The sequence below is a fragment of the Cervus elaphus genome, chromosome 5 (assembly GCF_910594005.1).
Source record: "Cervus elaphus chromosome 5, mCerEla1.1, whole genome shotgun sequence".
Taxonomy (NCBI): Eukaryota; Metazoa; Chordata; class Mammalia; order Artiodactyla; family Cervidae; genus Cervus; species Cervus elaphus.
The window spans coordinates 99,888,546-99,901,246 of NC_057819.1; the positions used below are offsets into that span (position 1 = coordinate 99,888,546).

The following is a 12,701-nucleotide window of genomic DNA, read 5'->3' on the forward strand; positions in this document are numbered from 1 at the left end:
AAAGCAGAAGCAGATGTTTTTTTCTGGAACTCTCTTGCTTTTCAATGATCCAACAGATGTTGGCAATTTGATCTCTGGTTCCTCTGGCCTTCCTCAGTGATCCATGCAAAGAAATGGAGGAAAACAATAGAATAGGAAAGACTAGAGATCTCTTCAAGAAAATTAGAGATACCAAGGGAACATTTCATGCAAAGATGAGCACAATAAAGGACAGAAATGTTATGGACCTAACAGAAGCAGAAGATATTAAGAAGAGGTGGCAAGAATACACAGAAGAACTATACAAGAAGCATCTTCATGACCCAGATAACCACGATGGTTTGATCACTCATGTAGAGCCAGACATCCTGGAATGAGAAGTCAAGTGGGCCTTAGGAAGCATCACTATGAACAAAGCTAATGGACGTGATGGAATTCCAGTTGAGCTATTTCAAATCCTAAAAGATGATGCTATGAAAGTGCTGCACTCAATATTCCAGCAAATTTGGGAAACTCAGCAGTGGCCACAGGACTGGAAAAGGTCAGTTTTCATTCCAATCCCAAAGAAAGGCAATGCCATAAAACATAGCCACCCCATATTTTGGGGCCTCTCACCTCTGAGATGGCCCACGCTCTGTGGAGTGTATTTCTTTTTAAATAAATCCATTTCTTATCTATCACTTTATTTCTCACAATAAAGTGTGAGAAATTTCTTTCTGCACTGAGAGACAAAGATCTTGATCCTCACTAAGTCCAGACACCAGGTGAGTCATTCTAATTAAGACAGTGCATTCAAGACTGAGTCTGAGAAAAAAAAAAAAAAAAAGACTGAGTCTGAGTTACACAGCTTCACCTTGTTCGACTGAGCAGATCCTGAGTCCATGAAGCCTGCTCTGACCTGCAGGGGGAGAGTTTGAAGGGGGAGGATGGTAGAACAGGAATTGTTGGGGGATAGAGCCAAGAGTGTAAAGTAAGAGTTGAAAGAAGAAGAAAAATCTCTCCAAGGAAAAGTGACAAGATTTGAAGAGACATGAGAAGACAATGAATCTTAACAGGAGGTCTTTAGAGGCCCTTGCACCTATCAGACTGTGGAAGCCCCGTTGAGAACCTCAACTTTACCTCTCCAGCGCTGGGTTGCACAAGGTCTCTAGCAGGTACTCAATAAATGTTTGTTGACAAATGGGCAAATGAGGAGGGGAGTGCAGAAAGCGGGGGCAGGGGATTGGTGGGTGGGAGGAGACAAAACGCCTAAGCATATGGGGCTTCAGGGCTGGGATCTCAAGGCAGTGCTGGGGGCTGGGAAAGTGGTGTTGGAAGGGCTTCAGAGGGGTGTGGGAAGGCAGGGAAGCCCCCAGGCTTGGTGAGAACCAGGTGTTGGGAGAAGAGGTTGTGGGACTGGAGAAGGAGGTGTTGGGGACATCGGCAGCATCTCCCTCGAGGGGAATTTCCATCCTGTGGTGGCCTCTATGGGTCTCCTGGTGGCGTGTTCTAACCTCCAGCCCGGCTAGTGTAGTATCCTGGCTGGTCTCTTCGATCTATTTTTCTTGATCTCTGGCTCCTTCTCTGTTAGTCTCACATTCTGTCCTGTCTCCAGATCGTAGTTTCTTTCTAACTCCCTGCCTGGGGCCCCTATCTCAGCACGTATCTGCTTTCCTCTCTGTCCGCTGTGTCTCTCCGGGGTTATCTTTCCATTTTGCCCCGACACGCCTTCTATCCTCTCCACCCACCCAGATCCCGTCCAATACCTGCGGTGGGAGTAGGGGAGAGACTTGGTCCTGAGGAGGCACCAGGGGGCGGGCCCAAGCCCTTTCTCCAAATTTGCATATGCATGAGGTCGCCTAGGCCAGAGCGAGGAGGCGGGGCTTCTGGGGGCGGGGAAGGGGGCGGGCACCCTAGGAGCCACCGAGTATAAAGACCGCGCGCCGCTGCTGCTAGCCCTGCACTGCTGAAGAGCGGAGCCTCCGCCCCGGGGACCCCTATCCCTGCCTGTTCCCCCAACTGCGCGTCCCCACCCCACCCCCGTGGCCGAGCCACCTTTGGTGTGGCGGTCTCCTCTCGTCAGAAGAGCCTTGAACAGTCACCCGACTCCTCTCCACAGCCTCTTTGCATCTCGGATTTCGGGGCGGCCCCATCCCCCACCTCTCCCTGCCTCTTTGCACCCCGATTTTTCTGTGCTTCGCTAGGGTTTTGCAGCCGTCTATTTTTGCATCCCTTTTCGTTTTTCTTCTGGGAGGTCTAGGGGGTGAAGCTGCGTTCGCACCCCTTCGCCTTTTTATCCTCCCCTGCTCGGACAACCCCCCTTTTCATTGCAGTGGGGGGGCCTAGGATCTGTTCATCTTACGCCGCGCCGCCAGCACCCCGCAGCGTGTGGCCTTGCGCCCCGGAATTTGCAGCGGCTGCATATCTGAGGGGGGAGGTCTCCCTTGGCCCCGCTGCCTTTGCTCCCCGCGCGTTCCGGTGCGTGAGGGAGCTTCAGCGCGCCGCACCCCGGCTTCTTCATAGCCCCCCGCCCCGCGCGGGACTTGCACCCCGCCGTCAAGATGGTCATCCAGAAAGAGAAGAAGAGCTGCGGGCAGGTGGTTGAAGAGTGGAAGGAGTTCGTGTGGAACCCGAGGACGCACCAGTTCATGGGCCGCACCGGGACCAGCTGGGGTATGCCGGGCCGGCAGTGCGAGGGGCGGGAGGGTGGGGGGGATCCGCCTGGCGACGCCCGGGGAGGACTAGGTCCCGCCGGCTCAGCCCCAGCTCCCTTCCCGGGTTCTCGGCGTCCGGCCCCCCTGCCGGGCTCCGGGCTGGGAGGGGGCCGAGTCGCCGGTCTAATCTCCCTGGCTGGCCGCTGCGGAGGCGGAGAAAGTAGGTCACTGCCGCCTTCCCGCCCCCCGCGGAGCCCCCTCGCGCGGGGGGTCGCGGGCTCTGCGCGCGTGTGCTCGCCGCGGCGCTTGCACTCCCTGTCGGGGGCCGGTCAGCTCCACACGGGCGCCCCCCTTCTCCAGAAGAGCGCCCCTTCCCTCCCTCTGATTCTCACTAGCCGGCCAGGCCCGTCTATTTTTAGCTCGTGCCCACCCCTTGGACCCTGGGAACATTCATGAGGGGGCGGGTCTTGGAGAGGTGGGGTGTGTGTTGGAGAGGGTTCTTCACAGCGGAAGTTGTCTGGATCCCACTGCCTTGTGTTTTGGAGCCTTCTGTGGCTGCTTCGTGGGTGGGGGGCTGTGGGGCCGGGGTGCCACTGGGAGGTGTTCGGGGCTGGGTGTTGGGCTCAGATGTCACAAGCAGAGGGAGTGGTCACTGGTGGTGAGATGTGTACATCATCTGGGCCCTGTGTCTCAGGGCTTGGATGGCTTGGCACCTTCCCCACCCATACCTTGGAGGTGGAGTGTGGGACCACATATTTAGGAGATGTGGAGGGACTTGTGTCTGGTTGAGGGTCCAGTGCTGGGCATAGATGCCAGTGAAGGATGGATTTCTTCCAAAAGGGATTTTCAAGCTGGGAAGTTGAAGCACAGGAGACATTGTGTGAAACAATTTACAGTTCATCCAGACTGACCGAATGCTGTTCCCATTACCCACCCGCCAAGGGGCCCTTGAAGTGGGTCTGATGCAGTCCTTGATGCAGGAAACATGAAGTCCAGTCTATGGGATTGGAGGGGTCCTTGAGTCCTTGGGAAAATCTGGGGAGGCTTGGGGAAGTGTCTTCTGAGATGGAAGGACTTGAGATCTGGGGGAGTGGAAACAGCAGGTACTCACACTAGGCTGAGGAGTGACAGTGACTTGTCATGTCCACCTAGAGTCAGCTCTCTGCCTGCAAGGCTGTGGAAAGTCTTCTTTTACACCTGCCTCTGCCCTGAGTGCTGAGTGTGAGCTGGGGGTGGAGTGACTGTTGAAGGCTCTGGACAGCTGTCTCTGAGAGACTTTGTAGCTTTGGCCAGAGCCTCATTCAAGGTTCAGCTCTTGTAGGGCTCAGAGAGAGAGAGAGAAGATTTTGCTGTTTGAGTGTGAGGGTCCACACCCTGAGAGATGGTTTGAGAGTTTGGTGGTGAATTGGGGCCAGTGCCAGTTTTGAAAAGTCATCGTGCTGGACAACTTCAAGCATGAGTACCCATATAGCAGTAACAGATGGTGTGCCTTTTCAGGGCCATGAAGGTTGACAAGTTGAGAAGGTAATTTGTGGCAAAATGACTGTGGCCTATACTAGGGGTTGTCCAAGCAACAAGAGTTTAGGTTTCTTGTGTCCTCCACAAAGTTGGGCTTCACTGTGCTGTAGGACCAGAAGGGCCTGGGAGCCATGGCTAGAAGCCAGACACACTGCCTTTTTCCAGCTTGTCTCCTTTTGCTCCCAGGGAAAGGCTCCCTGGGGCTCTGGGATCCTTTCCTGGGCAGAACCTCTGAGTGGGGGAGGGGCATGTGGCGACAGGACAGGCCATGGAAGGAGACCTGGCACCTGCTGACCCTATTTCCTCCTCTTTAGCCTTTATCCTCCTCTTCTACCTCGTCTTCTATGGCTTCCTCACCGCCATGTTCACCCTCACCATGTGGGTGATGCTGCAGACCGTCTCCGACCACACCCCCAAGTACCAGGACCGATTGGCCACACCAGGTGAGTGATAAGACTCCCCCACCAACCAGGCTCACTAATCTGGTGCCCCCAAGTCTCCCAAAGGAACTTGCAGGTTGAGATCTGTCAGCTCATAGGGGTTTGGTTCTGATGAGCCAGTCACCTCGTGCTGGGCAGTTCTTCTTGAAGGCCGCCTTCACACTCCCCACAGCTGAGAGCTATGTGATCTGGGGAGGTGGCAGAGGGTCACAGGAGATCTCCCTCCCCAGAAGGTGATCTCAGATCTTCCCGTCATCCCTCACCCTGGTGTTCCCCATGTCCATCTTCTTCCCTCTGTGTGTGGTCCTTCGTCTTACGTATACCCCCTCATTCTTGCCTCTGCTGACTAGGCTTGATGATTCGTCCTAAGACTGAGAACCTCGATGTCATTGTCAATGTCAGTGACACTGAAAGCTGGGACCAGCATGTTCAGAAACTCAACAAGTTCTTGGAGCGTGAGTACGGGGTCGATGACTTCGGGCAGGGGGTTGGGGACCCTGGGAGCAGAACATGAGGTCTGTCACTCTCTCTTGCCCACCTCCTTAGCTTACAATGACTCCATCCAAGCCCAGAAGAATGATGTCTGCCGCCCTGGTCGCTATTACGAACAACCAGATAACGGAGTTCTAAACTACCCAAAACGTGCTTGCCAGTTCAACCGGACCCAGCTGGGCGACTGCTCTGGCATTGGGGACCCCACCCACTATGGTTACAGCACTGGACAGCCCTGTGTCTTCATCAAGATGAACCGGGTACTCATATCCTTAGTCCCCAGGGAGAATGGAGGAGGGAGCTACCATCTGCTTTCTTTTACTGGGGCTCTTGGGCTTCGGGAGACTTTTAGATGTTTGAGTGGCTGAGAGAACAAGAGAGATGTTACTGCTGGAGGCTGAGATCATGGCTGGGGGGCTGGATATTTCTGTTTTTGACAACTTCTTTTCCTAACCCTCACCACTCTCTCTCCTCACTCCAGGTCATCAACTTCTATGCAGGAGCAAACCAGAGCATGAATGTTACCTGCGTGGGGAAGGTGAGTTTGTTGGGCCTTGTCCATCTGTTTGCCCCATCTGTTTGTCCTTATGGTTTCCATGTCATTCACTCATCTCTCCCTATCTTCTTTGCTCCCAGAGGCCCCGTAACTCTAGGGACAAGGGGGTAAGCATGGGCTTCAATATGGTTCAAACACCAAGGCACTGCCACCCCTCTTGCTTCTGTCTAGGATGCAGAAGTCTGCTCTTTTATATGGATAGACACCCTCTCCCTGACTCTACCCGAGCCCCTGCCTCTGGCTTCTCTCCCTGATCCTTCCATCTTCTCTATTCCCTGACTATGTCTTCTGCTCTCGGTCTCATGTCTCTTCTGCCCTCAGTTCTTTTTAGGTATCTGGTAGCTGCTGGTCTGTGAGCACCACCTGCCACCACTAAGTTGTCCTTGGAGCCCTGCTCCCCCCACCTCTGTCCCTCTAGGAGCTTCCTGCTCCTCTTGCTTCATCCCCCTCCTCGCTTCCTACTGAGCCCTTACTCATTGATCTGTTCTCTCTTGGCTCCGCTCCAGAAACCGATTCCTGAGGATGGGGTAAGAATTTGGGGTGGGAGGGCAGTAGAAGGCTTCGGGCTCCTTAGCACCCTGGAGGACTTCCCAGTCTGATGGAAGAGACAGGACACCCCCTTCCTGTGCATGCGCAAATATACCAGACTCAGCAGCACAAGGGATACGAATTTGAGAAAGCACAGTTGGGGTGAAGGAGGAACAAAGGGAATTCTGGCCAGTGGCTGAGTTCCCGCCATCCCTAACATGCTCTCCTCCATCCTCCTGTGCCCCCCACAGCGAGATGAAGATGCAGAGAATCTCGGCAACTTCGTCATGTTCCCTGCAAACGGCAACATCGACCTCATGTACTTTCCCTATTACGGCAAGAAGTTCCACGTAAGTCCTGCGGGAGGCCGGGTGCTGGCTCCTCCAGGGGAGCAGGGTGCGGGGTTGCAGGCCCAGCTGCCTCAGGCCTGGAGCCTCGCTCTCCTCCTCTGGCCCAGGTGAACTACACGCAGCCCCTGGTGGCCGTCAAGTTCCTGAATGTGACCCCCAACGTGGAGGTGAACGTGGAGTGCCGCATCAACGCTGCCAACATTGCCACTGACGATGAGCGCGACAAGTTCGCGGGGCGTGTGGCCTTCAAACTCCGCATCAACAAAACCTGAGGCCCCCTTCCTCCCGCCCCCACCTCTTTCCTACGGATGCTTCTGGAATACCCTTGACCCCGCCTGATCCCTCCCTCACCCACCCCAAAGGTATTTTTTATAACAGAGCTATGGCTTCTCTGAGCCTCGCGCCCTCTTCCTTTCCTTCTGAACCCGGCCTGACATCTGTCGTGATTCTCTGGTTGCGCACACTTTCCACCATCTTCTTCCTGCCCGAGCTCTGTCAGAGACAGGGAGATGGAACCCCCAAGACGGTCATAGAGTTCAGAGTCTTTCTAGTCCTGGTGTAGCTGTGAGTGGGGTGTCCTCACAGCTCCCCACCCACCCTGCCCTCCTGTCCCACCCCCCCAGAACTATAGAAAATGCCCACCCACCCACCTTGGGCTTCCCTCATAGCTCAGTTGATAAAGAATCTGCCTGCAATGCAGGAGACCCTGGCTTGATCCCTAGGTTGGGAAGATCCCCTGGAGAAAGGAAAAGCTACCCACTCCAGTCTTCTGGCCTGGAGAATTCCTTGGACTGTATAGTCCATGGGGGGTCACAAAGAGTCGGACACGACTGAGTGACTTTCACTTTCTTTTCTTTTCACCCACCCACACACAGACGGCAATCTCTTCATGCTTATCTCCAGACAGAATGTGGCACTCCATTCTTTTATTTAAAATAACTGAAGTATAATTAACTTACAACACTGCTGTTAGTTCCAGACACACAGCTTAATGATTTAATATCTCTGTAGGCTACAGAGTGGTCACCGGCGTAACCCTCTATCCTCCCATGTCAGCTCAGCCGCTGTCCCCCTCCCCTGTCTCCCACACCTTCTGCCTTGTCTACCACAGTTGCTGTCTCAGTGGCTTTTGACTTGTGTGGCTCCTCTGGTCAGTCTTTCCCCACTTCTCCATCCCCATTCCCCCCACTGAAAGTGGGACCACTTGTAACTGAAGACATGGTGGCTCTGTGGCCTTTTCCTTCTTTCCTGGCACAGCTGGTTTCTCACTCTACGTTGAATACGTGAGCTGGGAATGAGGGTCTGAAAGAGAAGTCCCTGTTGGTTCTTGAAAATTCTTTTCCCGGTCTCCTATCACTCCTCAGAGGGGCGGGGTTGACCTAGGCTGAATATCCACTTTGTTTTTGCCGATGGCTCCCTTCCCTCTGTTCCCTTTCCCAGAATATCCTGCAAGTTCTACTTCCCAGGCGCCCTGGGGGAGGGGCAGCCACTTTGGCTGGGTCCCCAGTGGCCACCTTGGAAACGTCAGCTGGTTATGGGACTATTCCATCTCCTTCCCCTCCGCCCAGATCTACTCCCCCACCCCCATCCTCTCTGTGGCTTCTCTTAGCAAGTTATCAACTAATCACTAACTCCTCCCCTTTCTTCCGCATGCCAGCGTGAAAATTGCAGATACCTCCTCCTTTTAAGACTCTGAATTTCTTGGCTCCATCTCCTTCAGACCCCTTTGCCTTCTTAAACAACCCCATAGTGCCCATAGAATGTTAAATGAGGGACCTCCTGTGTTCTTGAGTTATAGAGGCATTTTAACTCTTTCTTCTCCCACGCCCTTCACTTCCCCACCTGTAATTTCCCTGTTCTTTTTTGATGCTGCAGCTTCCACCCCCACCATGGGTGGACCCTCCCCTGTTTTTCTCTGGCTGGATCTGAGTCTCTTCCTTTTGGATCCCATTGTTTTCCTGCACTCCCCTCACCCAAGTGGTCTCTCTCTGCAGTTATTTAATGCCTGTGTCTGATCTACTGTAAAAAGAGGATAAAGTACAATAAAATGAGAGCAATTATATATATATATATAAATATATATATCATACCTGGAGCCCAGCGTGCAGGTTGTTCCTTTCTGAGCTTCTGGAGCCCTGGGAAGGGGGTGAGGGGTGGATTTGGGTGATCTGAGGGTTACCCAGCCCTTGGGAGGACCACTTCCCTGCTTTGATCTCTTCTGTCCAGTGTCCAAGCGTCTACCTCCTAGATTGCTTCATCACCCATACTGTCTTGAGATCGATCACTCAATACAAGACAGGCAAGAAGCCTATGTCCTTTTCTACAGCTATACTTATAAAGTGCCTACTATGTGCATTCTAGGCATCATGAAGATACACTTATGAAAGAGGCAGAGTTCCTGCCCCCAAGGAGCTCCCCAGTATAACAGGAGAGGGGAGGAGCACACGAGAAACTCTCAAACCAGGTAGACGTAAACGTATTTCCAGGAAGGAGAGAAAGCTGGTGAGGACAAAATTCAGAGTGGTCAACCACTCTCTGGGGGGTGGGGAGGGTGGGTCCATAGGGAAGGTTTCTTAGAGGCTTAAATGATGGGGTGGCTTTGGGGGAGAGGCTAGCATCAACAGATGCCCAGAGACAGATGAGGACTGGAAGAAACAGATCTCAAAACAGTATGAACCATAGGATCCCGATTTTGTGTGTAAAAAAAGCACACAAGCATAGAAAAAGGATGGATGAGTCTGTACAATATTTATTGTGGTATTTTGGGATGGATTTATAGATAATTTTTATTTTCTTGGGGTTTATTTGTTTTTGTTTGCAATGAGTTTGCCTTGAAAAAATAGCTTTATTACTTGTGCATACACATATATATACAGTTTTATCTTGAGTGCATAGTACACATACATGGATTGCTGGGTTTTGGTCATATAATACACATTATACATATTATGTGTGTGTGTGTGTTAGTCACTCAGTTGTGTTCAACTCTTTCTGATCCCATGGACTGTAGCCCGCCAGGCTCCTCTGGAGTGGGTACTGGACTAGGTAGCCATTCCCTTTTCCAGGGGATCTTCCCGACCCAGGGGAAGCTCTAAGAAATTAACAAGAACAACCCAATAGAAAAAAATATTATGCAGCCATTTAAAAAAATGAATTAGAGCTCTACCAGGCCAGGTGAAGTTGAATGAACAAAGTGTAATGCACAAAATTGTCTATAATATGATCTAATATAATATGTATGGGTTTCCCTGGTGGCTCAGATGGTAAAGAATCTGCCTGCAATGAAGGAGACCTGGGTTCGATCCCTGGGTTGGGAAGATCCCCTGGAGTGGGTTGGAGGAAGGCATGGCAACCCACTCCAGTATTCTTGCCGGGAGAATCCCCATGGACAGAGGAGCCTGGTGGGCTACAGTCCATGGGTTCGCAAAGAGTCAGACATGACTGAGCAACTAAACACATTGAACTGAAATGCCAACTTTGGCTGTATAATACATTTTACTATATACTGAGCTCTTCTGGATTCACTGCTGGCTTGTCTACTACTCCATATACCAAGCCATATTGATCTGATTCCAGTTGATTTCATAGTGTCTGTTTTCTGATATCTAGCAAGGCAAGCAAGCCCTCTGCCCATTCCTTTTTAAAAACAACTATTGGGTATTTGGGGGCACTTGTTCTCTATGAATTTATGACAAATATATCCAGTTCTCAAAAACAAAAGCCATCAAGACGTGTTGAGATTCTAATTGTAATTGCGTTGTATCTTTATTTCAGGAGAACTGGTCTTTTTTTTCAGATAGTAAGTTTCCCCATGTAAGAACAGGTTATCTTTTCCTTTTGTTTGGAGCTTGGTTTATGTCCTTAAATAAGGTTTTATAATTTTCTCCATATAGAGTCTGTGCCATTCTTTCATTTTTTGTGTGATTCTTGTGAAACTTATCCCTAATTATTTTATTGCCATCTACTATCCATCTACCTTATTAAATTAGCTTAATTCCATCACCTATTATTAACCAAGAGGTTAGTTTTTAGATACATAAACATAATCATATGGTCCAAAAAGCAAAAATATTTATTTTTTAACCAATGTTTTGTTTTCTTCATTTCTAAAAATCCTCTTGAGTGCTCTAAAACTGATGTTAGTGGGCATTCTTGCAGTGAAAGCAAGTCTTAACACTGCCAGGGAAGTCCTCTTGTATAGTTCTAATTTAAATTGAAATGACCTTAGGGTTTAACCATTAGGATAATACCAGGATTCCATTACTATTTTTTTTTTTTTTTGGCCAAGTAGAATGTGGGATCTTAGTTGCCTGACCAGGGATCAAACGCAAACCCCCTGCAGTGGAAGCACAGTCTTAACCACTGGACCACCAGGAAAGTTCTTCCATTACTATTTTAATTTTTTTTTTAAAGGAATGGCTGCTGAAATTTAATCAAATTCCTTTCAGCATCTGTTGATATGATCATATTTTTATTCCTTAATTTACTAATATAATGAATTATGTTGACAGACTCTCTATTAAATCAATTTTATGCTCCTGGAATAAAGTCTACTTGGTTATGTTAATATTCTTTTGACTCATCAACATATATTTTTTGATACTATTTAGTGATTTTGCATCTCTATAAATTACTTTGCATGTAATTTTTTAGTATATTGATTTAAGTTTTAATATTAATGAAACCACAAAAAATTTATATGAATTGGAGATTCCACTTTTCCTATGGTCTGGCATAGTTTGTTTAAACATTGGATTAATTTGCTCTTACTCTTCCTTTTTTTCTCAAACTCTTGAGTTTTTCTCTTTGTTTAAAGTGTATCTTTTTTCCCTCCCTTAAGTCCTACTTTTGAATTTATTCTTTCAACCAACTTGGCTTTCTCTTTCAGTAAGTTATATCTTTAATTTTTAGGATGCATGCTAGCTTCCTTTTACTTTTTTAAAATAAAGAAAGCACTTATGGCTTTACATTTTCCTCATTGTACAACTTTTGCTGAGTGTTATAGATTTGGGGGCCCCTGTGTTCCTGAAATCAAGGAGACAAGTTTTTAAAATTATTCTAAACCTTAGCGCAACAGGACTTGGGCTCTTTGAGTGTGAGGGCAGGGCCAAGTCTGCCACGGGTCCCCACAACACAGAACAATCCTGAGCACACAGTAAGGCATCAGTCAAGGAATATCCGCTGGCTAGATTGTCAGGAGGGAATACAGCCAGAGGGAAGGAAGTGAGCAAGTAGGACCAGAGAGGTCAGGGACTCATTGGAAGTCACATAGCTTAGTAGAACTGGCCTGAAAACCCAGGACTAATAATTCTCAGACCAGTAACCTATCAGAACACAAAGGGACTGGCAGAGCCAGAAAGGCTCTGCTTTGTGAAGGAGTAGAGCAGAAACAAAAAGAGCTAAGGACACACTCTAGAGAAGTGTGGAGTGTAGCGGGGTGGAGGACACTGGTCCGAAAGAAGCTCAAGGTGACCTGTCTACAGGAGTGGGGCGAGGAAATAAGTTTCAACTGCTCTCGTTTACCAAGGGCCTGGCTTGTGGGGAGAGATGGCAAAGTTAGAGATCTCTCCAAGAGGTGGCTCTGGGTATCCTGGGGAGTGTTTGGCATTCTCCAGCAAGGAAGAAGTGTGGTTTCGAGGCCAGGGAGCTGGTGGCTTCACAGCTGTCTGGGATCCTCAGGGTAAGCCTGGGGATTCCTTCAGGGACTTAAAGCCAGGTTGAGGGAACAGTGGTCCCAGAAGCTCCTCTGGACCTTACTCTGCTCTCTCCGCCCCCAGGGAGGAGGCAGGATGAGCTGTGTCCCCAGTCTGGCCATCCTTCCAACACTGGCTCAGGCAGCAGTGGCGGGTGTGGGGTGATGGGGAGAGCCTGCCCCCAGCCCCCGTCCCTGGGAGCTGGCAGCTCTAAGGAACAGAACGGGTTGGAAGGGGGTGCAGGGCTCCCCAGGCTCAACTCTCCTCCCTACCCCAAGAAGTCCTTTGAAAGGTTTTCCTGGCAGAGTTTAAAGCTTCCATTCATTCAGCTGGCTGGCACGAGGCCCGGGTGAGGGGACGCCGGGAAGGCCCAAGTCCCACGTCCCAGCCCTCACCTTAGCCGCCCCCACTTCCCGGGGACCCTGGCTGGCAGGCCTGGTTCTCCCTCCTCACCATAGCACCCACCGTCCTTCCCCTTGAGAACCCAGGTATCCTGCCCCTTTCCTGGGGAG

General features: G+C 50.3%; 1 protein-coding gene across 1 annotated transcript; it reads left to right on the plus strand.

Annotated features, from left to right (window-relative positions):
* Positions 1-1,921: 1,921 nt before the first annotated feature.
* On the plus strand, positions 1,922-8,591 carry ATP1B2 (ATPase Na+/K+ transporting subunit beta 2). The gene is made up of 7 exons (XM_043903732.1): positions 1,922-2,631; positions 4,445-4,573; positions 4,921-5,025; positions 5,117-5,322; positions 5,544-5,600; positions 6,398-6,496; positions 6,604-8,591. Exons 1-7 carry the CDS (start codon positions 2,520-2,522, stop codon positions 6,766-6,768), a joined length of 873 nt encoding a protein of 290 aa, XP_043759667.1. The 5' UTR covers positions 1,922-2,519; the 3' UTR covers positions 6,769-8,591.
* The last annotated feature ends 4,110 nt before the right edge of the window (positions 8,592-12,701 follow it).